Genomic DNA, 27,088 nt, shown 5'->3' with positions numbered 1-27,088 from the left:
AAGAAGAGTGGACCAAAATCCCTCCTGAGATGTGTGCAAACCTGGTCACCAACTACAAGAAACGTCTGACCTCTGTGCTTGCCAACAAGGGTTTCTCCACCAAGTACTAAGTCATGTTTTGCTTGGGGATCATTTGTTTTATGTGTTTGTTCTGGATTTTTGGTTGATATTCTGTCGCTATCATTTTAAATTCACCTATGATAACAATTATAGACCCTTCATTTCTTTGTAAGTGGGCAAATGTAAAAAATCTGTAGGGGATCAAATATTTTTTCCCCCCACCGCAGAGAAATGTCATTCAGTTCTTTTCTCTTAATATTTGCTTGGAGTTCTGCTTTAATGAGGATTTTTTTTTTCTTTCTCCTCTCCAGGTTATTGTTGTGGGATTGTGACGATCGTAGTTACAGTTATTACATTGAGGTGTCCACCAACCAGCAGCAATGGACGATGGTCGCCGACCGGACGAAGGTCCCATGCAGGTAGGCTGACATCTGATCTTCTTGACTTCTATAGCATTGCATTCTTGTTAACGTTGGCTGCATGTTTGCTGCAATTTCCTGCAAATTAAAGATTTCGTAAGGGTCAAACACAAGCACACCTGGCACCAGCAATAAGGATTACCCCCCCCCCCCCCATTTTCAAATATGAAAAACCTATGCAAACACTTTTTTTCTTAGGCTTTTTCGACTGCTCAGTCCCCACCTTCTGCCAGCAGTTTGGAGGGATGGAGGGGGAGACTTATAAAGACGCTTGACAGCTTCCACCAACGTCAAAGGTCCAGCAGTGCGTTTGGGGCCTGGACTATAGATCTAGAGGAGCCGCTGTCAGTCGAACACTTACCTGCCCTGCCAGGTTCCCAGCTGCCTTCATCACTTGCTGCACTGGCTGGCAGGGCGGGTAAGAGTGTTTTGAGTGGCCAGGGCTTCGCCTGCTTTTACAGTTCAGAGCAAGGCATGCTGGTCTTGCCCGGGCAATTCGGATCATGGAGTAATCCATAGGGGTTGATTTACTAAAGGCAAATAGACTGAGCACTTTGCAAAGTGCAGTTGCTCCAGAGCTTAGTAAATGAGGGGAAGCTCTGCTGACTTCCATCATCCAATCACACGCAAATAAAAATTCAGGTTTTATTTTTTAATTTCCTTGGATGTGATTGGGTATTCTTTACAATATGAAGCTTTACCTCATTTACTAATCTCTGAAACAACTGCACTTTGCAAAGTGCACAGTCTATTTGCTTTTAGTAGATCAACCCAATAGAGTCAGGGCTGATGGTTGGCTGGCTCAGTCTCCTGCCAGACGTATATAGCCCACAGCAGTGGGATTTGTAACACCCAGTTCCCGGATTGCTAGGTGGGGGACTTTGGTTTGCCACCAACCCCTCTCGGTGAGCAGGGGTTATCATAAGGGAACAACTTGGGGGATCATCTAATGCAGTGGTTCTCAACTCCAGGCCTCGGGAACCACTAACGGGCCAGATTTTAAGTATTCCCTTGGGGAGATGCAGACTAGAATACTGCAATTACTGAGCAGCAAATCACTGAGCAGCAAATGTGGATACAGTGTTGCATGACCGTGCAATTGTCATTCAAAGTGTGACAACGCTGAAAGCTGAAAATCGGCCTGGGCAGGAAGGGGGTGAAAGTAACTGGTATTGAAGTGGTTAAAGCGGTTGTAAACCGCGGCGGGATTTAAAAAAAAAAAAAAACGTAAGGCAATTGTATAATAGTTACATAGGTTGAAAAAAGACACAATTCCATCTAGTTTAACCAATAAAAAAAAAATCATGCATTCCCATATACACAATCCTATACCCACAGTTGATCCAGAGGAAGGCAAAAAAAACTCAGCAAAGCATGATCCAATTTGCTACAGCAGGGGGAAAAAATCCCTTCCTGATCCCCCCTGAGAAACAATCCGATATTCCCTGGATCAATTTTATCTATAAATCATCGCATACTAGCACATTATGGAATACTTACCTTGGAATGAAGCCCTCCTGTGCTGCGCTGTCACTGCTGAGAGGGCTGACATCTTCCCTCTGTCTTTCTTCCGGCTGTGTGATTGGCCTGAGCCCCGATGACATCACTCTGGCGCATGCATGCGGGAGCCCTCGGTTCCGACGCCAAGCTCTGAAGTCCCAGCAAGGTATGCCGGACCTTTAGAGCGCATGCGCCAGTGACGTTACTGGCTGCATGCAGGGTGAATATCTCCTAAAAGGTGCACGTTTAGGAGATATTGATTTTACCTACAGGTAAGCCTTGTTATCGGCCTTATTATTAGAGCTTCACTTTTTCCACATTTTGTTATGTTACAGCCTTATTCCAAAATGGATGAAATTCAATATTTTCCTCAAAATTCTACAAACAATCCCCCATAATGACAATGCGAAAGAAGTTTGTTTGAAATCTTTGCAAAATAAAAAAAATAGAATAAAAACGAACAAAAAAAAAAAACATTTACGTAAGTATCGTAGCCTTTGCGCAATACTTTCGTGAAGCACTTTTGGCACCAATTACAGCCTCAAGTCTTTCTGAGTATGATGCTACAAGCTTGGCACTCCTAATTTTGGGAAGTTTCTTCCATTCGTCTTTGCAGGACCTCTCAAGCTTCATCAGGTTGGATGGGGAGCGTTGGCGCACAGCCATTTTCAGATCTCTCCAGAGATGTTCAATTGGGTTCAAGTCTGGGCTCTGGCTGGGCCATTTAAGGAAATTCACAGAGTTGTCTCATAGTCACTCCTTTTGTTATGTTGGCTGTGTGCTTAGGGTCGTTGTCCTGTTAGAAGATGAACCTTCACCCCAGTCTGAGGTCCAGAGCGCTCTGGAGCAGGTTTTCATTAAGGATGTGTCTGTACATTACTGCATTCATCTTTCCCTCCATCCTGACTAGTCTCCCAGTTCCTGCCACTGAAAAACATCCCAACAACATGATGATGCCACCACCATGCTTCACTGTAGGGATGTATTGGCCAGGTGATGAGCTGTGCCTGGTTTTCTGACGCTTGCCATTTAGGCCAAAGAGTTTAATCTTTGTTTCATCAAACCAGAGAATTTTGTTTCTCATAGTCTGAGAATCCATCAGGTGCCATTTGGAAAACTCCCAGTGGGCTGTCATGGGCCTTTTACTGAGGAGTGGCTTCTGTCTGGCCACTCTGCCATACAGGCCTGATTGTTCAAGTGCTTCAAAGAGTGTTGTTCTTCTGGAAGGTTCTCATCCCTCAACAGAAAAGCTGAAGCTCTGTCAGAGTGACTATCGGGTTCTTGGTCACCTCCCTGACTAAGGCCCTTCTCCCCCGATCGCTCAGTTTGGCCAGGCGGCCCGCTCTAGGAAGTGTCCTGGTGGTTCCAAACTTCTTCAATTCACATTTGATGGAGGCCACTGTGCTCATTGGGACCTTCAGTGCTGTAAAAATGTTTCTGTACTCTTCCCCAGATTTGTGCCTCTATAGAATCCTGTCTCGGAGGTCTACAGACAATTCCTTGGACTTTCATGGCTTGGTTTGTGCTCTGACAAGCACTGTTACCTGTTGTACCTTGTATAGACAGGTGTGTGCCTTTCCAAATCATGTCCAATCAACTGAATTTACCACAGTTGGACTCCAATCAAGTTGAAGAAACATCTCAAGGATGATCAGTGGAAACAGAATGCACCTGAGCTCAGTTTTGAGTGTCATGGAAAAGGCTGTGATACTTATGTACATTTGTTTCATTTTTAATAATTTTGCAAAGATTTCAAACAAACTTCTTTCCTGTTGTCATTAGGGATGCACCGAAATGAAAATTCTGGGCCGAAACAGAAGCCGAAAATTCAGGATGCCTTTGACCGAAAACTACTTTTTTCCCCCCAAATGGTTTTAAAATAGTTACAGCCTGTATATAGATGCTCCTGGCCCTATATACCTGTCCCATAGCTGTATTATGCAGGTATAGTGCCAGAGGGTAGCTAAGTATAAGGAAACAATGAAGCACATCATAACACATACAGTGGGTACGGAAAGTATTCAGACCCCCTTAAATTTTTCACTCTTTGTTATATTGCAGCCATTTGCTAAAATCATTTAAGTTCATTCTTCTTCCTCATGAATGTACACATAGCACCCCATACTGACAGAAAAACACAGAATTGTTGACATTGTTGCAGATTTATTAAAAAAGAAAAACTGAAATATCACATGGTCCTAAGTATTCAGACCCTTTGCTCAGTATTTAGTAGAAGCCCCCTTTTGATCTAATACAGCCAGGAGTCTTTTTGGGAAAGATGCAACAAGTCTTTCACACCTGGATTTGGGGATCCTCTGCCATTCCTCCTTGCAGATCCTCTCCAGTTCTGTCAGGTTGGATGGTAAACGTTGGTGGACAGCCATTTTTAGGTCTTTCCAGAGATGCTCAATTGGGTTTAAGTCAGGGCTCTGGCTGGGCCATTCAAGAACAGTCACGGAGTTGTTGTGAAGCCACTCCTTCGTTATTTTAGCTGTGTGCTTAGGGTCATTGTCTTGTTGGAAGGTAAACCTTCAGCCCAGTCTGAGGTCCAGAGCACTCTGGAGAAGGTTTTTGTCCAGGATATCCCTGTACTTGGCCGCATTCATCTTTCCATCGATTGCAACCAGTTGTCCTGTCCCTGCAGCTGAAAAACAACCCCACAGCATGATGCTGCCACCACCATGCTTCACTGTTGGGACTGTATTGGACAGGTGATGAGCAGTGCCTGGTTTTCTCCACACATACCGCTTAGAATTAAGGCCAAAAAGTTATATTTTGGTCTCATCAGACCAGAGAATCTTATTTCTCACCATCTTGGAGTCCTTCAGGTGTTTTTTAGCAAACTCTATGCGGGCTTTCATGTGTCTTACACTGAGGAGAGGCTTCCGTCGGGCCACTCTGCCATAAAGCCCCGACTGGTGGAGGCTGCAGTGATGGTTGACTTTCTACAACTTTCTCCCATCTCCTGACTGCATCTCTGGAGCTCAGCCACAGTGATCTTTTGGGTTCTTCTTTACCTCTCTCACCAAGGCTCTTCTCCCCCCATAGCTCAGTTTGGACGGACGGCCAGCTCTAGGAAGGGTTCTGGTCGTCCCAAACGTCTTCCATTTGAGGATTATGGAGGCCACTGTGCTCTTAGGAACCTTAAGTGCAGCAGAAATCTTTTTGTAACCTTGGCCAGATCTGTGCCTTGCCACAATTCTGTCTCTGAGCTCTTCAGGCAGTTCCTTTGACCTCATGATTCTCATTTGCTCTGACATGCATTGTGATCTGGAAGGTCTTATATAGACAGATGTGTGGCTTTCCTAATCAAGTCCAATCAGTATAATCAAACACAGCTGGACTCAAATGAAGGTGTAGAACCATCTCAAGGATGATCAGAAGAAATGGAAAGCACCTGAGTTAAATATATGAGTGTCACAGCAAAGGGTCTGAATACTTAGGACCATGTGATATTTCAGTTTTTCTTTTTTAATAAATCTGCAACAATGTCAACAATTCTGTGTTTTTCTGTCAGTATGGGGTGCTATGTGTACATTCATGAGGAAGAAGAATGAACTTAAATGATTTTAGCAAATGGCTGCAATATAACAAAGAGTGAAAAATTTAAGGGGGTCTGAATACTTTCCGTACCCACTGTATGTTGTCACTCACTGCTCCCCACAGATAGCAGGTTGACTCTGGTTCTGCTCCTGTCATTCCTATCCGCAGCGGCCATACAGTAGAAGATGAAGGGAGTAGGTGGGTGGAGCCAGAGAGTCAGTAATGGGCACGGAGGAGGAGGACGAGGAAATCCTCCTCCGCTCTGCATGCTGGGTCCTCTTCTCTGTCTCGCTCTCCTCTCGGGACCGTGACGTCACTGGTTGCTAGATGCCAGCGGCTGGCAATTTCTAGCAACCAGTCTAGCACAGGGTGGGCGAGGAGGTACAAACGGCGGGTCTTGGGAGCCGGCCGTGGCCGATCACGATCCATATAAGTTAAAGTGAAAGCTGCTGCGGCGGCCATTCATTTTCGCCATATATGACCAGTTTTCGGCCAAAATGGGATTGATAGGCCCATTTTCGTCTGAATATTTTGGTTTCCGAAATTTCGGTGCACCACTAGTTGTCATTATGGAGTATTTGTAGATTTTTGAGGAAAATAATGAATTTAATCGTTTTTGGAATAAGGCTGTAACATAAAATGTGGAAAAAGTGAAGCACTGTGAATACTTTCCAGATGCACTGTAGGCTGATCTGTAGGTAAAAATCACAAAGGGAGAGTTTTACCACCGCTTTAGGCACAGAAAGAGAAAAATGTTTAGTTTCCTTGCCCTTGTCCGAAGCTTCCTGTTCTCATCTCCTGCGGTGTTGATTTAGCCCTCACCCTCCCCATCCATCCCTCCCTCACTTTGAATTGTGCCATGTACTCCTCACAGCACTTTGTTCTTCCTCCTCCGTTGGACATCACTTAGCTCTTTATTAGACGGTGTTTAATTCCGGAGCGGCGGGGAGCGGGACTGGTAAAGGTTAGGTTGGTGGTGATGGGCGCCGGCTGATGTCACGGTGACAGTAAAGAGCCGCTTGTCAGGCCCATGAAAAGAGAAACTTGTTATTCTGCTCTTTGGGCTGATGTAGTGAAACCGTCATCTGTATTAATAATTCACTCCTCAGGAGCCGAGCCCCGGCTGTCCGCGCATCCGGAGGAGAACGCCATCTCGCTGCCTCTCTAGTAGAAGCCAATTAGCGTTATGTGCGCTGATGTCATTGTCATCCCTTTAAATGTCGGGCTGGATTTATTCCTCCCTGCATATAAAAAGACAATAACAGAAAGTCTTTCCTTCCCTCTCCTTTTATTTCCCTTTAAAGGGCACACGATGATAAGTTTTCCGGTGTCTCCGGGCACGGCTTATCGCTGTGATGTCTTTTAGCAGAAGAAATAGTCTGTCTGGGTTGTATATTGAAAGCTGGACAGTAATTAGCACAGCGCCCCTCTGCCGGATAACCTTTCCTTTGTGGTGGGTGACCCCCGTCGCTGTGAAAGTGGAAAAAGTAAATGTCCCCAATGTGATGAGTATATCAGCAATGAGGCTGTTCGGAGTTCTTCTTGGTGTTAGACGTGCGTACTATTTAGAGATTTGGAACCATATGATGAATGCTCCTTTTCTGCCACTAGTATTAACGTATCACTTTTTTTTTTTTAGCATCCACTTGTACCATAATTTTATTCAGGGCTTTTTTTCTCAGAGAATGTGTGCAGGAACTCCTCCCTTTCGAGTCACCCCTTGACTCTGCCCCTACCCACCTCCGAGCACCATTCATTTGTTACACCCCTTACCCACCTCCTAGTACCACACCTTTTAGAGAATACAGAACCAAGCAGTGGTGCCAAGTATTTTGTATGGCATTCAGCAGGCAGCAACGGTAGATCCCTCCCAGCAACGATTGACCCCCCCCCAGAAACATAAGACCCACCCCTCAGCCATAATAGATTCCCCACGAGCAACAGAAAACCTCCAATAATAGATTGTAGTAATAATAGCCAACAATAGACCCTCTTCCTCCACAAAAATAGGTCCCCTGCAGCAACAATCGTTTTCCCAGCATCAATAGACTCTTAAGCACATCCCAGCACCCCTTGCCATTACATACATGTAGTTCTGGAGGTGCCGGAACTGCGTTCCCCCCACCTTCCTGATGAAAATAAGCCCTGGTTTTATTACCTGTTGATCCTGCAAGCAGATACAATATTATTCCACTTTTTGTAGCAGGGTGACAACTCTGCAGTGAAATCGCAAGGCAACCACCCTGTTGTCATGGTAGTCCTAACCCTTTTACTGCCACTGCCGTAAGGTTTACAGCAGTGGCAGCAGGAGGGTTTTGCAGGCTGCAAGCTGACTGTCGGCTTTCTAAGACCATCAGAGATGTATAGTAACTAAGTAGAACTACTTCACTACTGTACTTAAGTACCGAAAGGCGGTATCTGTACTTTCCTAGAGTAGAATTTTTTTCTCCTACTTTCACTTTTACTTCACTACATTTTTTCGATGATTTCAATACTTCTACTCCGATATTTTTTTTTTTTTTTGTGCTGCATAGTTACTCGTTACAATTCTAAAAATTACCACTGCCAGAACAGTAGATGGCAGGTTTCATGAAGCTCAAAACATGTGTATTATCAGTGCATACCAAAATAAATGCTACTGTATGTATAAATAAAAGCTGCATTTGAAATAATAAAAAACAATATGATGTTCAAACTTTTGACTTCTTTCATTAATAACTACATAACACAGTACTTGTACTTTTACTTTCAGTACGTGAGTAGCAAAATTTAAAAAAAAAACTACTTGCAATACTTACAAGTACAAAAAATGTTGAATACTTTAGTACTTCTACTCAAGTCACTTTTTGATCGAGCACTTGTACTTTTACTCAAGTATGGGTTTTGAGTACTTTATACAACTCTGAAGACCATCAACCATCGTCCCCCTTGCCATGTTTTCTGGGCTCCGCCGTCCCTCATTCCAGTTTCTGTTGTTACTTTCCCTGGCCTTTGCAGCCAGGGAAGAAGCTAATGGAGCATAATCCGCTCTCCATTAGCTTCATTATCTGTTGATCCTGCAAGCAGATCCAATATTGTTTCACTTTTTGTAGCAGGGTGACAACCCTGCAGTGAAATCGCACAGCAACCACCCTGTAGTCATGGTAGTCCTAACCCTCTTACTGCCAGTGCAGTAAGGTTTACAGCAGTGGCAGCAGGAGGGTTTTTCAGGCTGCAAGCTGACTGTTGGCCTTCTAAGACCATCAACCATCATCCCCCTTGCCATGTTTCCTGGGCTCCGCCATCCCACATATGGACCCGGGGCCTGCATGACTGTTGCCACTGGGCAGAACGGGGGAGACAAGCAAACGTCCATTCACTGGTCTGCTCTAGCTTGAATTAACCTGGAAGCAATGCATTAAGCATCACTTTCAGTTTCTGTTGTTACTTTCCCTGGCCTTTGCAGCCAGAGAAGAAGCTAATGGAGCATAATCTGTTCTCCATTAGCTTCAGTGGAGGGCAGGTGCGACATTAGTGGTTGAAAAGCTTTCAAAAACCTGTCTTAAATCCATTGTTTGCTAGCAGCTCTTAGTATGCAACCTAGTATAGCTCTACTGACTTCTTCCCTGAGAAAAAAATCTCTGACTTTCTCCTCCAGACTCTACAGTCCAGGAGATGCCCAACTTCATGATTCTGCCTGAGGATTCTGGGCATGATGGTAGTCTCCATCAAAGGGCAGTTCCATTTGCTCAGTTTTACTCCAGGCCCCTTCAACTCAACATTCTGTCTGCGTGGGTCAAGAAGGTTCAAACTCTGGACAAAACTGATACACTTGACTCCAAAGACCAGCTTGTCTCTGGCCTGGCCGCTCAGGAATCCAGCTCTGGATTTGGGAAAATCCTTCCTCTAACAATCTTGGCATATTATCTATTATCATATTGTCTTTTCACCTCAACCAGGACAATATTCTTCTACGTGGCTGCAGTTCTTCACAAGGAAATTTCCCTTTACTGTTCCCCTTACTAGATGTAGTTCGTGAGAGTTTACTTCCCATCTACATAGTTACATAGTTAGTGAGGTTGAAAAAAGACATCCGTCCATCCAGTTCAACCTATGATGTGTGTGTGTGTTTGCTGTTAACCGTACATTGTATACCCCTGTATGTTGTACATTGTATACCCCTGTATGTTGTACATTGTATACCCCTGTATGTTGTACATTGTATACCCCTGTATGTTGTGGTCTTTAAGGTGCCCATCTAATAGTTTTTTGAAACTATCGATGCTCCCTGCTGATACCACTGCTTGTGGAAGAGAATTCCACATCCTTACCGCTCTTACGTTAAAGAACCCCTTACGCACTTTAAGGTTAAACTGCTTTTCCTCTAGTTTTAGTGAGTGGCCACGTGTCTTATTGTATCTCCTTTCTCTGAATTGTTTGTTCCTTATGCTAGGGTCGCCAGTACAGTATTTGTACATTGATATCATATCCCCCCTCAATCGTCTCTTCTCCAGAGAGAATAGGTTCAGTGCTTGTAGTCTTTCCTCATAGCTGATGTCCTCCATTCCCCTAATTATTTTTGTTGCCCTTCTCTGGACTCTTTCCAGTTCCAGCACATCCTTCCTTAGGACCAGTGCCCAGAACTGGACAGCATACTCCAGATGTGGCCGGACCAGAGTCTTGTAGAGTGGGAGAATAATCTCTTTATTTCTGGAGTGAAATCCCTTTTTTATACATCCCAGCATTCTGTTGGCTTTGCTTGCAGCGGCTTGGCATTGCATGCCACTGCCAAGCCTGTTGTCTACCAGTACCCCCAGGTCCTTTTCCATCCTAGACTCACCCAGAGGTTCCCCCCCCTAGTGAGTAGCTTGCTTTCTGGTTTCTGGCACCCAAGTGCATTACTTTACATTTTTCAACATTAAACCTCATCTGCCATGTAGTTGCCCACCCCATTATTTTGTTCAGGTCCGCTTGTAAGGTTTCCACATCCTGTATAGAAGATATTGGCATGCCTAGTTTAGTATCATCTGTAAATACTGAGATTGTACTAGATATCCCCTCCTCTAGATCATTTATGAATAAATTAAATAGGATTGGTCCCAGGACAGAACCCTGGGGGACCCCACTTTCCACACCCGCCCAATCCGAGTACTCCCCATTAATCACCGCCCCACCATCTACTACTTCTATAAAAAATACTCCCTCTTTTTGCCATTTGATGGTCTTTGTAAAGGTGAACCAGGTTCTTGTTCACATTTCTCGATGGCTAAGGTTGGCCATAGATTATTCAACCAGATTCCCCCACCCTTACAAGCAAGATGGATGGAGGACTCCTCTGCTGTCAGAATACACTGATTGGGCCACAGCTGATTGGCTGTAACATGCTGATCAAGCAAAACTTTTCAACTTTCCCATTCGACAGAAGTTCCACCTTTTCCTTATAACACACCCTACTAGATGAGTGCCTCTTGAGTTTTTAAGCATCAGGAAACAGGTTCCCAAATTTTTAAGGCTACCCCTTGGTCTTCTGTTTGCAGGTTTTCTAAGTTTTACCAAGTGGATGTTTAGGTTCCACCTCGTCACCATTTCGGATGTAACGTCCTTCAGGTAGATCTTTTAACTGCAAGTTAGCCTCAGTCTTATTCTGATTGTTGGGGGCCTGTTGGTTTTTTGCTAGATTATCCCTTCTACAGTGTTCCACATCATCTGGTCCACTGAGCAGATCCCAATATAGGGAAGACCCTTGAAATGGCTGACAGGTTTCGAGAGGGATCCTCTCTTCCTCAATGCGACAGGTTTCGAGGGGGATCCCTTCTTCCTCAGAGCGACAGGTTTCAAAGGAGTATCCCCTCTTCCTCAGAGCGATGGGTTTCAGAGGGGGATTCCCCTCTTCCTCAGAGCGGTGGGTTTCGAGGGGGATTCCCCTCTTCCTCAGAGCGACAGGTTTCGAGGGGGATCCCCTCTTCCTCAGAGCGACAGGTTTCAGAGGGGTCCCCTCTTTCTCAGAACCCATTGCAGGAACATCCATCTTGATCGCAGGAGGTTGCTCTTTTTTCTTATCCAAATCCTCCTGTAGGCAGCAGTATAACCCATTTGAAAACAAACCTGAAGATACCAAACACCTTTCGTTTTAATGCATCTGGATTGTATTTATCTTATACCAACTGAAATTTTAGTTGGTCTTTAATAATTTTAATATCAAGTCCTGGCATCTTCATACTGTGTACAAATATTGTTATACCAACACCATTCCTATGGAGTAGAGACCCGGTTTATATGCTGAGTATTACAGGACACGCACAGTTTGCACTCTGGTTACAATGGCATGGACTTGGTTAATCCTCTTGGTACTGTGGACATGACTGACACCGAGTACTGATACTCAGGGCCACATGACTCTATTAGCAATGGGTTTCCGGCCGGACATTGCACAGACGCAAGGCGGCAGATAGATCTTGGCTTTTAATTGCACTATGCTCCTGACTGGAGAGATAAGCGAGGACAGGAACACCGGGAGATAGAAATGTTCTTTATTCATTGTGCTATATAAAGATTTTCTAATTATAAAGTTTAATTAAGTTCATTATTTTTTCTGCTTCAGATTAAATGAATATGAAATATTCCGCGACTTTCCCTGAACTTTTCCCAATTACCTTCCTCTTCATGTTTCTCATGTATGCCTAATTCATCAGCCGGTCTCCTCCTCACGCATCTGTACACAGACAATGAAAGACTTTCACTCCGTATTAAATGTCCTTTAAAGAAGACCTGTCACCGTCTGTCAGGTTCAGCACTGCAGCCACCCTAGAAGCAGGAAAATGGCAGCACACTAATACCAATTAACACCACAACCTTGCAGCATGTATTGCAACTGTGCAACCACGCACCTTCCTTGCAAGTGCTTACACTGCATTGAGGAATGCGGAGGTGTGACTGAATTCCAGAGAGGAGAGTTATAGAGAAAGGAGCAGAGTCCTCCAGCAGTGCAGAGTATTTCAGAAGAGGAGAGTTTGAGGAAAGAGCAGAATCCTCCAGCAGTGCAGAGTATTTCAGGAAAGGATAGATAGATAGATAGAGGAAGGAGCAAAGTCCTGGAGCAGTGCAGAGTATTTCAGGAGAGGTGAGTTTTAGAGGAAGGAGCAGAGTCCTCTAGCAGAGCAGAGTATTTCGAGAGAGGAGAGTTTTAGAGGAAGGAGCAGAGTCCTCTAGCAGAGCAGAGTATTTTGGGAGAGGAGAGTTTTAGAGGAAGGAGCAGAGTCCTCTAGCAGAGCAGAGTATTTCGGAGAGGAGAGTTTTAGAGGAAGGAGCAGAGTACTCCAGCAGAGCAGAGTATTTCGGGAGAGGAGAGTTTTAGAGGAAGGAGCAGAGTCCTCTAGCAGAGCAGAGTATTTCGGGAGAGGTGAGTTTTAGAGGAAGGAACAGAGTCCTCTAGCAGAGCAGAGTATTTCAGGAGAGGAGAGTTTTAGAGGAAGGAGCAGAGTACTCCAGCAGAGCAGAGTATTTCGGGAGAGGAGAGTTTTAGAGGAAGGAGCAGAGTACTCCAGCAGAGCAGAGTATTTCAGGAGAGTTGCGTTTTAGAGGAAGGAACAGAGTCCTCCAGCAGAGCAGAGTATTTCAGGAGAGGTGCGTTTTAGAGGAAGGAACAGAGTCCTCTAGCAGAGCAGAGTATTTCGGGAGAGGTGCGTTTTAGAGGAAGGAACAGAGTCCTCTAGCAGAGCAGAGTATTTCGAGAGAGGTGCGTTTTAGAGGAAGAAACAGAGTCCTCTAGCAGAGCAGAGTATTTCAGGAGAGGAGAGTTATAGAGGAAGGAGCAGAGTCCTATAGCAGTGCAGAGTATTTCGGGAGAGGAGAGCTTTAGAGGAAGGAGCAGAGTCCTCTAGCAGTGCAGAGTATTTCAGGAGAGGAGAGTTAGATAGTGAAGGAGTTCTCAGGATAGGAGGAAGATGTGAATTCCTTCGACTAGAAAAGGAATATTCTGTAAATTTCTCAGACTTTAGTATATCTTTTAGGTAATAATCTGGCTTTTGAATTTGTGCGGTGTGTATTGGACCGGCACTCTTTTGTTCCTCAGTAACTAGTTTATTTCAGTAGTATAATATCGGCTCTTATTACAAGCCCCTCCATCCCTCAGCATTCATTGAGACAAGCTCCTTTACAATACGATTTATTATTACAGAAAAGACGTTTTTGATCCACATGGCACACAATGGTGCCCGGACAGCCCGTCTCCCTCGCCGCTGTGCGCCAGAAGCGGGTCCTTTGTGTGATGGGGATCCGCTTTCCCGGCTCCTGTGTATTGTCATCTGTATGATGTATAATCAGGAAAGTGTCACCCCGCTGACAGTACAATGACTCCGCTCATATTGAGCCTCTCTTCTCCATTATCTAAACACGCTGTAATCTCGGCTGGGATTTGGATGTGTTTGCATACCTCGCTCTGCCCTGAGCTCATTGTCGGCGAGTCTCTTAACAAAATGACTTTTTTAAAGTATTAAATGTGTTCTGTATATTGGGCTCAGCGGTGACTCTTGCCTTCCAGCTTCTTCTAATATTCCCAGAATACTTTACCTTCCTCCGCAAAGCTCTCCTTTCACACACAACTTTAATAAAACTCCTCTGCTTGCCAATTTTCCCTTTTGAATATTTTGGAGGGTTGTGTTAAAGGGAATGCATTGGATAGATAGATAGATAGACAGATAGATAGATAGATAGATAGATAGATAGATAGATAGATAGATAGATAGATAGATAGATAGATAGATAGATAGATGGATATAAATCTACAGTATCTCTCAAAAGTGAGTACACCCCTCACATTGTTGTAAATATTTTATTCTATCTTTTCATGTGACAACACTGAAGAAATGACACTTTGCTACAATGTAAAGTAGTGAGTGTACAGCTTGTATAACAGTGTAAATTTGCTGTCCCCTCAAAATAACTCAACACACAGCCATTAATGTCTAAACCACTGGCAACAAAAGTGAGTACACCCTTAAGTGGAAATGTCCAAATTGGGCCCAATTAGCCATTTTCCCTCCCGGGTGTCATGTGACTTGTTAGTGTTACAAGGTCTCAGGTGTGAATGGGGAGCAGGTGTGTTAAATTTGGTGTTACCGCTCTCACTCTCTCATACTGGTCACTGGAAGTTCAACATGGCATCTCATGGCAAAGAACTCTGAAAAAAAAGAATTATTGCTGTACATAAAGATGGCCTAGGCTACAAGAAGATTGCCAAGACCCTGAAACTGAGCTGCAGCACGATGGCCAAGACCTTACAATGGTTTAACAGGACAGGCTCCACTCAGAACAGGCCTCGCCATGGTCAACCAAAGAAGTTGAGTGCACATGCTCAGCGTCATATCCAGAGGTTGTCTTTGGGAAATTGACGTATGAGTGCTGCCAGCATTGCTGCAGAGGTTGAAGGGGTGGGGGGTCAGCCTGTCAGTGCTCAGACCATACACCGCACACTGCATCAAATTGGTCTGCATGGCTGTCGTCCTAAAATAAATCCTCTTCTAAAGATGATGCACTAAAAAGCCCACAAACAGTTTTCAGAAGACAAGCAGACTAAGGACATGGATTACTGGAACCCTGTCCTGTGGTCTGATGAGACCAAGATAAACCAATTTAGTTCAGATGCTGTCAAGCCTGTTTGGCGGGAACCGGGTGAGGAGTACAAAGACAAGTGTGTCTTGCCTACAGTCAAGCATGGTGGTGGGAGTGTCATGGTCTGGGGCTGCATGAGTGCTGCTGGCACTGGGGAGATACAGTTCATTGAGGAAACCATGAATGGCAACATGTACCGTTACATATTGAATCAGAGCATGATCCCCTCCCTTCAGAGACTGGGCCGCAGGGCAGTATTCCAACTTAACAACCCCAAACACACCTCCAAGACAACCACTGCCTTGGTAAAAGGGTAAAGGTGATGGACTGGCCAAGCATGTCTCCAGACCTAAACCCTATTGAGCATCTGTGAGGCATCTGCAAATGGAAAGTGGAGGAGCGCAAGGTCTCTAACATCCACCAGCTCTGTGATGTCATCATGGAGGAGTGGAAGAGGACTCCAGTGGCAACCTGTGAAGCTCTGAACTCCATGGCTAAAAGGGTTAAGGCAGTGCTGGAAAATAATGGTGGCCACACAAAATAGTGACACTTTGGGCCCAATTTGGACATTGTCACTTTGGGGTGTACTCACTTTTGTTGCCAGCGATTTAGACATTAATGGCTGTGTGTTGAGTTATTTTGAGGTTACAGCAAATTTACACTGTTATACAAGCTGTACACTCACTACTTTACATTGTAGCAAAGTGTCATTTCTTCAGTGTTGTCACATTAAAAGATGGAATAAAATATTTTCAAAAATGTGAGGGGTGTACTCACTTTTGTGAGATACTGTGTATATATAATCTATATGGATACACTATATTACCAAAAGTATTGTGACGCCTGCCTTTACACACACATGAACGTTAATGGCATCCCAGTCTTAGTCCGTAGGGTTCAGTTTTGAGTTGGCCCACCCTTTGCAGCTATAACAGCTTCCACTCTTTTGGGAAGGCTGTCCACAAGGTTTAGGAGTGTGTCTATGGGAATGTTTGACCATTCTTTCAGAAGCGCATTTGTTAGGTCACGCGCTGATGTTAGACAAGAAGGCCTGGCTCGCAGTCTCCACTCTAATTCATCCCAAAGGTGTTCTATCGGGTTGAGGTCCAGACTCTGTGCAGGCCAGTCAAGTTCCTCCACCCCAAGCTCGCTCATCCTTGTCTTTATGGACCTTGCTTTGTGCGCTGGTGTGCAGTCATGTTGGAACAGATCCCCAAACTGTTCCAACAGAGTTGGGAGCATGAAATTATCCAAAATGTCTTGGTTTGCTGACACGTTAAGAGGTCCCTTCCCTGGAACCAAGGGGCCAAGCCTAACCTCTGAAAAACAACCCCACACCATAATCCGCCCTCCACTAAATGATTTGGACCAGAGCACAAAGCAAGATTTATAAAGACATGGATGAGCAAGTTTGGGGTGGAAGAATTTGACTGCCCTGCACCTCAACTCAATAGATGACCTTTGGGATAAATTCGAGTGGATAGCAATGATGGGGGCTATTGGTGCAAACAGAATGCCAGTGATGCTTAAGCAGTCCTGGGCTGGGGGGGGTATAAAAGTTCCAGTGTGAGTCCAATAAAGGTTCTGGTCCACTTAGATGGCTGCTGGCGGTAAAGAGAGAAGCAACTCTGTCAGATACAAGGGGAGAGAGAAACCCAAGCCCCGATCTGAGTGTAGTAATAAAAACTCACAAATGCGCTTCTGGAAGAATGGTCAAACATTCCCATAGACACACTCTTAAACCTTGTGAACGGCCTTCCCAGAAGAGTTGAAGCTGTTATAGCTGCAAAGGGTGGGCCAACTCAATATTGAACCCTACAGACTAAGACTGGGATGCCATTAAAGTTAATCTGTGTGTAAAGGCAGGCGTCCCAATACTTTTGACAATATAGTCTATAAAAAAAGCTTTTGCACCCAGAGTTCAGCTTTAACATTGTTGTGTTTTTAAGGTTTACACCTCTCTGTTATCTTTCCGCTGAGCCAGTTACACGTCTGTTATTGGCGAATTGGGATGTGTAATCCGTACCTGACAAGCTATTTTCTGTGACACGGTCAGGTCTCCGGTATCTCTGTGATGTCTCTTCTCGCTCCCCAAATACCAGCATGACAACGCTGACGTCCTCTCTATTCTCTGCGTCCTCAGATAAGTACAATGACTCGGCGAGGTGGGGAGACCGCAAGCTTTCATGTGCGGAATGTGCGCCGGAGATAAGCATCCCCACTTTCTTCCTCTACAAAGACCCGCCGAACGCGGCTGGCTTTCAAGTGTCTTTTTTTTTTTTTTATATCGCCGCCTGTTTGATAGCAATATTTTCATCCGGTGTATTATTCTGCGGGGTTCCTTTGTAGGTTCCGAATTTAGGACTTTTTTTTTCCCCTCGGGGGAATTATCGACTTGCGATTCTTCTTTTTTTATATCTCGCATGGATTGGAGGGGATGGTCACAGTTCCCGTATTTGCCCGTTTTCTAGGTTAGAAATGAGAGCGAGGGATTATGTCTGAAGGTAGCTCAGGTGTTCATAGAATGAAGCTGTACGTTGACCAATTTTGGTAATTTGCAGGTTGCTTGTGGCAATGGGGCCATCTATGAAAAAAAAAAAACAAGTTTTATGTCCGAAATACAAAATGGAAAACACTCAATCAACTCAAAACCATCAGGAAAGGGGTATGAGGGGGTGGAGGGAACCTTTGCAATTGGCGAACCTCAGTTTACAAGATGGCTGCTTCCTGTGATTAGAGTTGACAGGGACCGCTCCTAAAACTGATAGTTGTGTCAACAGAGCAGTATGGCGTCATCAACAAACTTCAGTACGTAAACATTTCCATTTGGCTGCAACAGACTTTGAACCTGTTGTGGGCCACGTAACACAACTGTGCAGCGGCAAAAGGGTGAGCGTAAAGACGCACATTTGCATCACTCGGAGCTGATGTTACTTTTCTGTGGGTGCGCTCCCTGTACGCTCCCAGTTCAGAGACCAAACTGTCAAAGACAGCTCTTGATCCACACTAACGATCAGTACAGGTAGGATTGGCTCCCAATCATGTGACCACTCTGACAGCCACTCACAGTGGTCACATGATCGCCAATCCTTCCCGCCCCTGAGGTACTCTGAACTTTTAAAGAGCAGCTGGGACAGGAGGGAAGGGGTTAAAGTGGACCTAGCATGAGATATAATTATGTTAAGGTCAACATGCTGAGTAATGTGTCAGTGTAACTGTCACCTACCTGATCCGAGGCCAAGGTGCTGAGAGGGCTCCCCTTGTGGCTAAGTGCGGCACTCCCCTGAAGGTGGTACAGGAGGTGTAGCGCCCAAAGTAGCACAGGTTGCCAACAGGGTGCAGAAGAGCTGAGCCGGTGGGCACCTGGAGAGTGCCGGGAAGAGCTTGATACACGACAAGGTGGAAGTCTCCAGAGGAGCTGGGCAACCTTGTGCTTAATGGAAGCAGTAGTAAAGTCCAGGCTGAGGGTCAAACACGGGAAGTCAGTCCGAAGATAAAGCAGGTAGCAAAACAGGAACTAGCCGAAGGTCTTTAGGCCAGTAAGCAGGCAGGAGAAGGTAGCAAGGTCTGTGTGAGCCGGGGTCATACACGGGAGGACTGACAGGTAACTAAGAGAAGTCCTTGAGGCAAGCCGGGGTCATACACAGTAGAGCAACAGGAGCCAGGTTGGTGGAGCGAGCCAGGTTGGTGGAGCAAGCCAGAGGGTCAATGGCAGGAGAAGGAGATCAAGCAGAGTCAGGAGCAAGCCGGGTCACAACAGGGAAATCCAAGAGAAGTATACAGGAGCTCAGGAACACAGGAAGGCTGACGATAATCCAGCAATCAGGAGGATCCTACAACAGTCTTTTATAGGACAGCAAGTGGCTGCATCTGTCACGCATTGCGTGCGCCGATTCGTTCGCCAATTTCCGCCTTCGCACCACGGCTGTTCCCACGCCAGGGCGTACAGGGATGTGCACATTTGTACTATTGACAACATTGACAGTTCTCCTATGGCCATTTCCCTGACAGTAACACTTCCAGGTATTTATTACTTCTCATAGAGATCACAGTACCCCCAATCAATGCCTTCATTGGCTTTTCTTTCCAGAAGGATGGAGCCATCTATGTTCAGGCATCATCCAGGGTCGCCATCCACTTCCTAGACTTGTATGCCGACTAGTCATGCAAGGGCTTGACACCATATCCATTGGGCTGTATTTTTCTGCTCACCACTGCACATGTATAATGTGGACAGGGCACATAGATGACATCTGCTCCCAGTGTTTAAATTTCTACATCCTGGGTTATTTCCAGGACACAGCAGTTATTGGGTGCTCACCACCAGCATCCCAGCTCGGATTTCCCATCAGGATTCTGTAGCCTTTTGTCATCCTCCACTTTGGGAAGGAACAAAATGAAAACCGAACCTTCTACTTTTGAGGACAGCTCAAGTGATAATCTCTTTAGTTGTACGGAATAAGGAAGTTTGGTGGCCATTTTGTTGTAGTCCATGTCCTAGAAAAAAAAACAGGACATAGGAATGCAATCCGAGGGAGTATTTTTGCCAGGCTTCATGGGTGTAAGAAAAGCCCTAAAGGTGGGGCATTTGCATTAAACAATATTTTTATTGAGGCCCTTTTGTCTGCATGGATCACTTTATATAAAAGGTGAAATTGGCCTTTAACTGTTTCCCCTAATCTTTACCTCACATGGCGTGACCCCTGTACCTGGTAGAAGTAGCAGGTATGCTGGGGAGAAGGAGAATGACCGTTCTCAAATGTCATCGTCCCGACTTCATTAAACCCGCACTGAAGTCATAGCAGCTTCTGCAGGTAATAAATATGCATTATCAGGCCGAAGCTTTATGCAAGGAATAAATTGTCTCTCATCGAGCATATCCAAGCAAGAGGGAAGATCTTTCACTGAAATAATGTAGAATGACACAGACCTGTGCTGCTTTGTGTTAACATTTCACCTCGCTTATCACAACTGAGCCGCTGGGTGCAGCAGGGTCTCATGACGGGACCTTGCTAGATGTCTACCAGGGGAGGCTCCTAGGCCTAAATGGAATTTATGTGTATATATTGTACACAACAAAGGGTACTGTTAGTACTGCAACATACTAAGACATTTTAGATAAATGTGCTCTTCCAACCTTGTGGTAACCATTTGGTGAAGACCCTAAAAAGACAAACAAGAAGGTGCAAGCACTTAGTGCATCACCATTGGACACAATGAAAAAAAAAAGGTATAAAAAATGGATACTCACACGATAACAACTAAAAATAGACAATGAGACACTAGTGTGTCGTTGACATGGGGAGGTGTATAGCTGATGCGTTTCGGGGGAGCACCCCTTCCTCAGAGCTAGGTCTGAGGAGTACTGCACCCACCTAGGTTTTCGAATTGCCGTTGCCTTTCTGCATTCCACCACAGAGGGCTTTTTAGCGCTGAAGGTGTGGACTTGATTCAGAAGACCCTTTTCTGTTCAGGCATGACTGTGCCCCTGTGTTTGAAGCCAGTTCCATAAAGACATGGTTTGACCAGTTTGGTGTGGAGGAACTTTGAGGGTCCTGACCTCAACCCTATTGAACACCTTCGGAATGAGTTGGAATGCTAGTTGTGAGCCAGGTCTTTCCATCCAACATCGGTACCTGACCTCCCAAATTCCCAGACACCCTTTCAAAGTCTTGTAGAAAGCCTTCCCAGAAGAAGGGAGGAGGTTCTAGACACAAAGGGGGCGGGGGGGGAAAATGTCTATTAATGGACATGGGGGAGTTGAGGCACAACTCTATATTAATGACCATGGCTTTGACATGGAAAGACCAATTAACTCAAAAGTTGTGATGGTTACGTTTCCGTGGACCATTTAGTGTATTAGTTGCTATTTACTTATGGATGATTGTGGATTATACAATGACGCATCAGTTGCTTTAAAAGGACTCATTGTTCTCTTAGTTTGACTAAACCAGATCCATCCAGAAGCCAGCAGATTATTAGCATGCATAAAGAAAGGGATGTATTCCAGAGATAAGACTATAATCCTTCCATTTTATAAAACTCTGGTCAGACCGCATCTGGAGTATTCTGTCCAGTTCTGGTCGCCAGTCCTCAGGAGGGATGTGTTGGAGCTGGAGAGAGTCCAGAGAAGGGCAACTAAACTAATTAGGGGATTGGAGGACCTTAATTATGAAGAGCGTTTACAAGTGCTTGATTTATTCTCCCTGGAGAAGAGACGTCTGAGGGGGGACATGATAGCAATTTATAAATATCTTAATGGGGATCTCAGCTTAGAAAAAAAGCTGTTCATTCGAAGGGATTGCATGAGGACTCGAGGACATACAATGCGATTAGAGGAGAAGCGTTTTAACCTCAGGCAACGAGGAGGGTTCTTTACTGTTAGGGCTACAATATTGTGGAATTGTCTACCACAAGAGGTGGTTTCTCCGGGAAGTATGGTGGCTTTCAAAAGACTCTTAGACTTACATCTCAAGGATCAGGACATTAAGGGGTATGTGAGATGATTACGGCCACACACACCTACACAGGTTGAACTGGATGGACAATTGTCTTTATTCAACCTCATCTACTATGTAACTATGTAATAAAGACACGGTTTGACCAGTTTAGTGTGAAGGAATTTTAGTGTCCTGTACAGAGCCCTGACCTCAACCCTACTGACCATCTTTAGGATGTATTGGAACATCGATGGTGAGCCAGATCTTCTCATCCAACATCAGTACCTTACCTCACAAGGGGCACAAATTCCCACAGACACCTTCCAAAATCTTGTGGAAATCTTCGCAGAAGAGTTGAGGATGGGATGGCTACAAAGAAGGAAAGGGTTAGGGACCAGCTCCATATTAACTTTTCTAGTGAAGGGTACTTTCAAAACTACAGCAAAGACATTATAGACAATTGTGATCTTCTAACTTTGTGGTAACAGTTGACCTCTTGTCATTGTTTGATCAGTTTGGTGTGGAGGAACTCGAGTGTCCTGCACAGAGCCCTGACCTCAACCCTACTGAACACCTTTGGGATGAATTGGATTGCTGATTGTAAGCCAGGTCTTCTTTTCCAACATCAATACCTGACCTCCTAAATGCTCTTTTTGGAGGACGGGGGTTTTGGAAATGTCCTTTTTGGTTTCAGCATGACCGTGCTGAAAGCCAGCTCAATACAGACATGGTTTGACCAGTTTGGTGTGGAGGAACTCGAGTGTCCTACACAGAGCCCTGACCGCAAACCTACTGGACATCTTTGGGATGAATTGAAACATGGCTGCAAACTAGGTTTTCTAGTCCAACGTGTGCAGTCTTCTTCCTGTTTACTAGTGCTGCATAGTGACTGTGCTTTACTGCTCCTCTGTCATAACACAATTCTACCAACAATATATAAGGCGATTGACTTTTATTTCAGTATTTGTTGACCAAGAGGTTGATGGATTGAAGAGGGATGCAATCGAAAGGAGAATTTAAAAATCTGTATAGATGAACTATGCACAAGCATGTACAAATGTCAGAGGCGCGTGGGAGTCAAGCCCAATGTCAAGAGAATAAGAGGCAGCACTAGATGCCAGTTAGTCGTTTCTGCTGTACATGTGTGCTGACAGGATGAAAGCGCAGAAGGATGACCTGTTCAGTATCCAATCAGGGGGTGGGGTGTTTCTTGGCCCCCGTTGCTCTGAGGAAATAGTGCTACTGCAGAGAAGTGTATTTCCCAATCGTGTGATTATATCAACTCTGACAAATATAGACTTCACTGAAAGAAGTCCCCTTTAGGCTGCAGTTCCATCAGTTTACTACTGTAATTGTCAGATACATTTACAGTATTAAAAAAAAGGGTTTTCAAAAACTGTGAGGGGCCCCTGCGCTAACAAATCAGAAGTAAATGTGGTGATGAAATGACAGGAAGAAAAGAGGAACAGTCATCCAAGGAAGGGTTTTGGGGTGCCGTTGTATGCCTGTAGCATGGATTCCTGGCGATCCTATGGCCTTCCAGGGGGGATAGGGGGCGTCATAACTTCTTAGGAGTTCTCCGAATGGGATGCAGGGCAGAAAAGATAGGCTCTTGTGCAATATTTCAATGTCATTTATATATATATATATATATATATATATATATATATATATATATATATATATACAGTGGGTGGTCCAGATGTGATTACTGTTTTCCTGGGGGGGGAGGGGGGGGGCTGTCAGGTAGTTTGTACAGAGCCCCGTGATTTCTATCCTGAAACCCAGGGTGCACCAATATGCAAATTCTACTTTAAAGGGTAAGTTCACCTTTACAGAAAATCTTCAAGGTGAACTTACAACGAAACTCCTCCCCCCCGATCCCGCTGTACCGGAGTCCCGCGATCCTCCGCTGTGGGACACCGAGTCACCGCTCTGTGGATTTGAAATCCCTGTGGCTTAATCCCCTGACCATACCTCTCAGCGTGTACGGATAGGAGGCATTCTAATTGGTCGGCGCCGTCACATGGATGGCACTGACCAATCAGATCCCTCCTAGCCGGCCCTGTCAGCGCCAGAGGAGAGAGAGACATTTTTAAATCCCCAGACCATCATGTGATGTCCTGGTGTCCCACAGCGGGGGGGATCACGGGACTCCAGTATAGCGGGATGGGGTGGGGTCCATTGTGAGTTAACATTACAGATTTTTTGTAAGACTCCATTCCCACCTGAGCATATCCATTTACTGGCGCATTTTGGGTGTTTTTTTCAGCTTTTTTCAAGCATTTTTAAAGTGTTTTAAATGTGTATTACAGCTTCAGGTGTTTCTGTTTAGCCAATAGAAAGCACTAGGGGGAGGAGACGAAATTAGGGTTGGATTAGGGGCTATTTGAGCGTTTTGCAAGCGTTTATCTGCTCAAGTCAGGCGTTTCTTTTGAAGTCTATGGGGCAAAAAAAGAAGCTCATGAACTTTTTTGAGCTTCAGGCGTTTGCTTCAATGCTCAGATGTGAACAGGGGCCATTAAAATTAATGGAATTTTGCTTGTTGGGCGTTTTGGAGCGTCAGAGCTAAGCGTTTTACAGGCTGAAAATTGCTAAGGGGTGAACAGGGCCTTAGGGTGAACTTACCCTTTAACAAGGAGGTCTACACTCGGCCTTACCCACCTCTGTCTTGGTCATTAATTTGTACTGACCAAACTGGGTGCATAGAAGAGTGTAGGGTCAGGTAAGGAGGGAAATAATCCATATTTCTCTTTCTTTCATTGACGGACACAGCTCCTTATCATCTAGACCATTGTGTTATACTGCCCCCTACAGGAGTAGGACACTAGGCAGGAAAAAGCTTCTAGCATCTACAAACTATAGAATATATATAAATTTTTTTAATTAGTTTTACTTGTAATGGCGCCGATCAGTGACTTATAGCGTGACTGCGATTTTGCGGCAGGAAGTCGGACACTAACTGACACTTTGTGGGGACCAGTGACACTAATACAGTGATCAGTGCTAAAAATATTCACTGTCAATGTACTAATGACACTGACTGGGAGGGGGAGAAACGTCTAGGGCAAACAAAAGGTTAACTGTGTTCCTAGCCAGTGTTTTCGTGTACTGTGTGGGAGGGGCTATTACCAGGGGAAGGCATGGATCCATGTTCCTGCTTTGAAGAGTCACAGGATCCATGCCTTCCCTATTGACTGAACAGCGATCTGTCTTGTTTACATAGGCAGACCCGCCATTCTTGCTCTCTGCCTAACAATCGGCGGGTGCTGGCAGACATTAAATCCGCGGTATCTGCAGATCAGCTCCCACTGAGTATAATTTACAGCAGGAGCGGGCCGCCGCTGGCGCACCCTCTATCAGGAAGGTCAGATCATGTGCTAGGTACATGATCCGGCGAAGCAGCGCCACCTTGCCGCCGTATATGTAAGTTATATGGTCAGCAAGTGGGTAAACAAGGTGAAGTTAGAAGCTCATTGGCTACCATTCACAGCTGCATCAGATTTTGAGTGCTCCAGTTTTAGTAAATCACCTCCAGAGTGTGCGGTGAAATAGGAGTAAGCCATTTCAGTCCAGGAGAGGAGCCGCTACAAATGTGCAAGACTGAAGGGAAAGCCGGAGGTCAGATTTAAAGGGAAATAGTTCCCTAATCGTGGATTTCATTGACTTTTTCTCCACGTGTCTCCAGCCCTCCAGAGGAGAAACAAAGTGCTTCCTCTTCACATCTTTAAATTTGTGCACCGATACAACACATTCTTCCCTCCGCAGAAGCCAATTACACGGCTAAGTTGTTCCATTTCTATCCGTCTCCTTCTGCCCTTTGTGAAGAGCTTTGTTCCGTCTCTTCCTCCCGGAGATGGAGGATCTTCAGTCTCACAAAGTCAGTGTGATCTCCGCTGCGCGCCACAACACTTCATTAGAAGGACATTCGGGGCTGAGCGCTCCCCTCCGCCCGCAGATCAGTGTCAGGAGGCAGAAAAATAACTTTATCACGGAACTTTCTGTACTGAGATGTGCTGCTGTGGGAGAAGGGGGGGTATAAAGGTTTAGAAGGAGGGCAGAAATGTGAACCCGGAGGGGGCTGCCCGGCCTGTACTCTCTGGCTTCTTGTAGCAGTGATATAGCTGGGTCACGGTTCTGGCTATTGAGGGAGCTGAAGCTGCAGTCGTGGATGACTATGAATGCTGCAGGCAGATCCAGCCTGTGAAGGCAACTAATGAGTTCCTATCCCGGATAACACCATAACAATAGTGTGTGACTGTGGGGGGACATTAGAGTGTAAGCTCCTCTGGTACAGAGACTGATGTGACTGGCTCAGTGTTCTCTGTACAGCACTGCGGTATATGTCAGAGCTATATAAATGTATAACAATAGTAGTGTGGGACTGCGGGGGGGGGGATATTAGAGTGTAAGCCCTTGTGGTGCAGAGACTGATGTGACTGACTACAGCACTGCAGTATATGTCAGAGCTATATAAATATATAATATGTGACTGCACCAGAGGAGCTTACACTCTTAACCTCCCGTCTTAGCTCCCAGCTTACGTTGCTCCGTGCCTGAAGATGCTTTGGCAGTGGCGAGTGACAGCGGAGGAAATTAAGTCTCTTCCTAGGAAGGCCCTGGAGAGGAGGGTTGTTGAATCTGCCTTTAACGAGCCACTGTCCTTGAGGGATTGCCCAGGCCCTGTTATGAGGGAGGGTCTGCGTTTGATTAATCTGGAGAGAATCCCTTTGAAGTTTTGGGATTTGGCCTGGCTCTCGTTCCATGGCAGACTCTATGTGAAGGGCAACTTAAAGCATCGCTCGCCGGAGAACCGTGGTTGTCCAAGAGTGGAGTGTGGAGGAGACGATTAACCATTTCTTGCTTCAGTGCCCCTTCAATATAGAAGTCTATAAGCGGGTGGGTGGGGCTCTGAGTATCCCTTTCCTTTCCCGCTTAAGTTATGCGGAGTGGTCGTACGGGTGTTTTGAGACACATCGGGATTTTGATTTCGAGACACTTTTTTTAGTTAGCTAAGTAGTCCGTTACTTCACGTGGAATGCACGGTGTCAGGTTTCCACTCGGAAAAAAATCCTTCCTGTTGAGGTGGTGATGCACAACTTTCTGGGTGAGGTTGGGAAGATTCGGGGTCTTGAGAAGGACAGGTGGCAGCCGGGAGCCTGGACAAAGGCGTGGAGGAATGTCAGGTCCCCGTAGCTGCTGTCTGTCAGTCCCTGGGTGTGCGGCTTTTCTTTGTCCTTTCACGTCCCCTAGATTTTTATAAGATTGAATTTTTGGAAAAAGGCTGCATGCATGGGATAAATGTGTAATCGTTTCTTAGCCTGAGGGGGTGTTTAGGTGGAGGTTAGGGCTTTGTTGAGTTTAGTCATGATAGTAATAATTTTCTGTTTCTATGCTGATGTAAGCTATTTTTGTTTATTTAATTTTGTATATATGTAAATATGTTTTTATTATGCTTGTGAGATTTTTAATAAACAAAAATTTACATTCTTAGGCTCGGTTCACATTTGTGCGATGCGGGAACGCTGCGAATATGCT

At 45.2% G+C, this 27,088-nt stretch overlaps 1 protein-coding gene across 1 annotated transcript in view; it reads left to right on the top strand.

Annotated features, from left to right (window-relative positions):
* Nucleotides 1-27,088, top strand: part of BTBD9 (BTB domain containing 9) — a gene marked incomplete at its 3' end in the record, with an annotated part of 275,828 nt that overhangs the window by 229,548 nt on the left and 19,192 nt on the right. The window contains exon 9 of the mRNA XM_082249306.1: nt 372-479. Within this exon, the coding sequence (XP_082105432.1) occupies nt 372-479 (108 nt within the window). The remainder of the gene's footprint in view (nt 1-371; nt 480-27,088) is intronic.

The sequence above is a fragment of the Pelophylax lessonae genome (genome assembly GCF_965119305.1).
Source record: "Pelophylax lessonae genome assembly, chromosome: 3".
Lineage (NCBI taxonomy): Eukaryota > Metazoa > Chordata > Amphibia > Anura > Ranidae > Pelophylax > Pelophylax lessonae.
The sequence above is the reverse complement of the archived record's forward strand: the minus strand, read 5'-3'. Positions and strand labels throughout refer to the sequence as shown.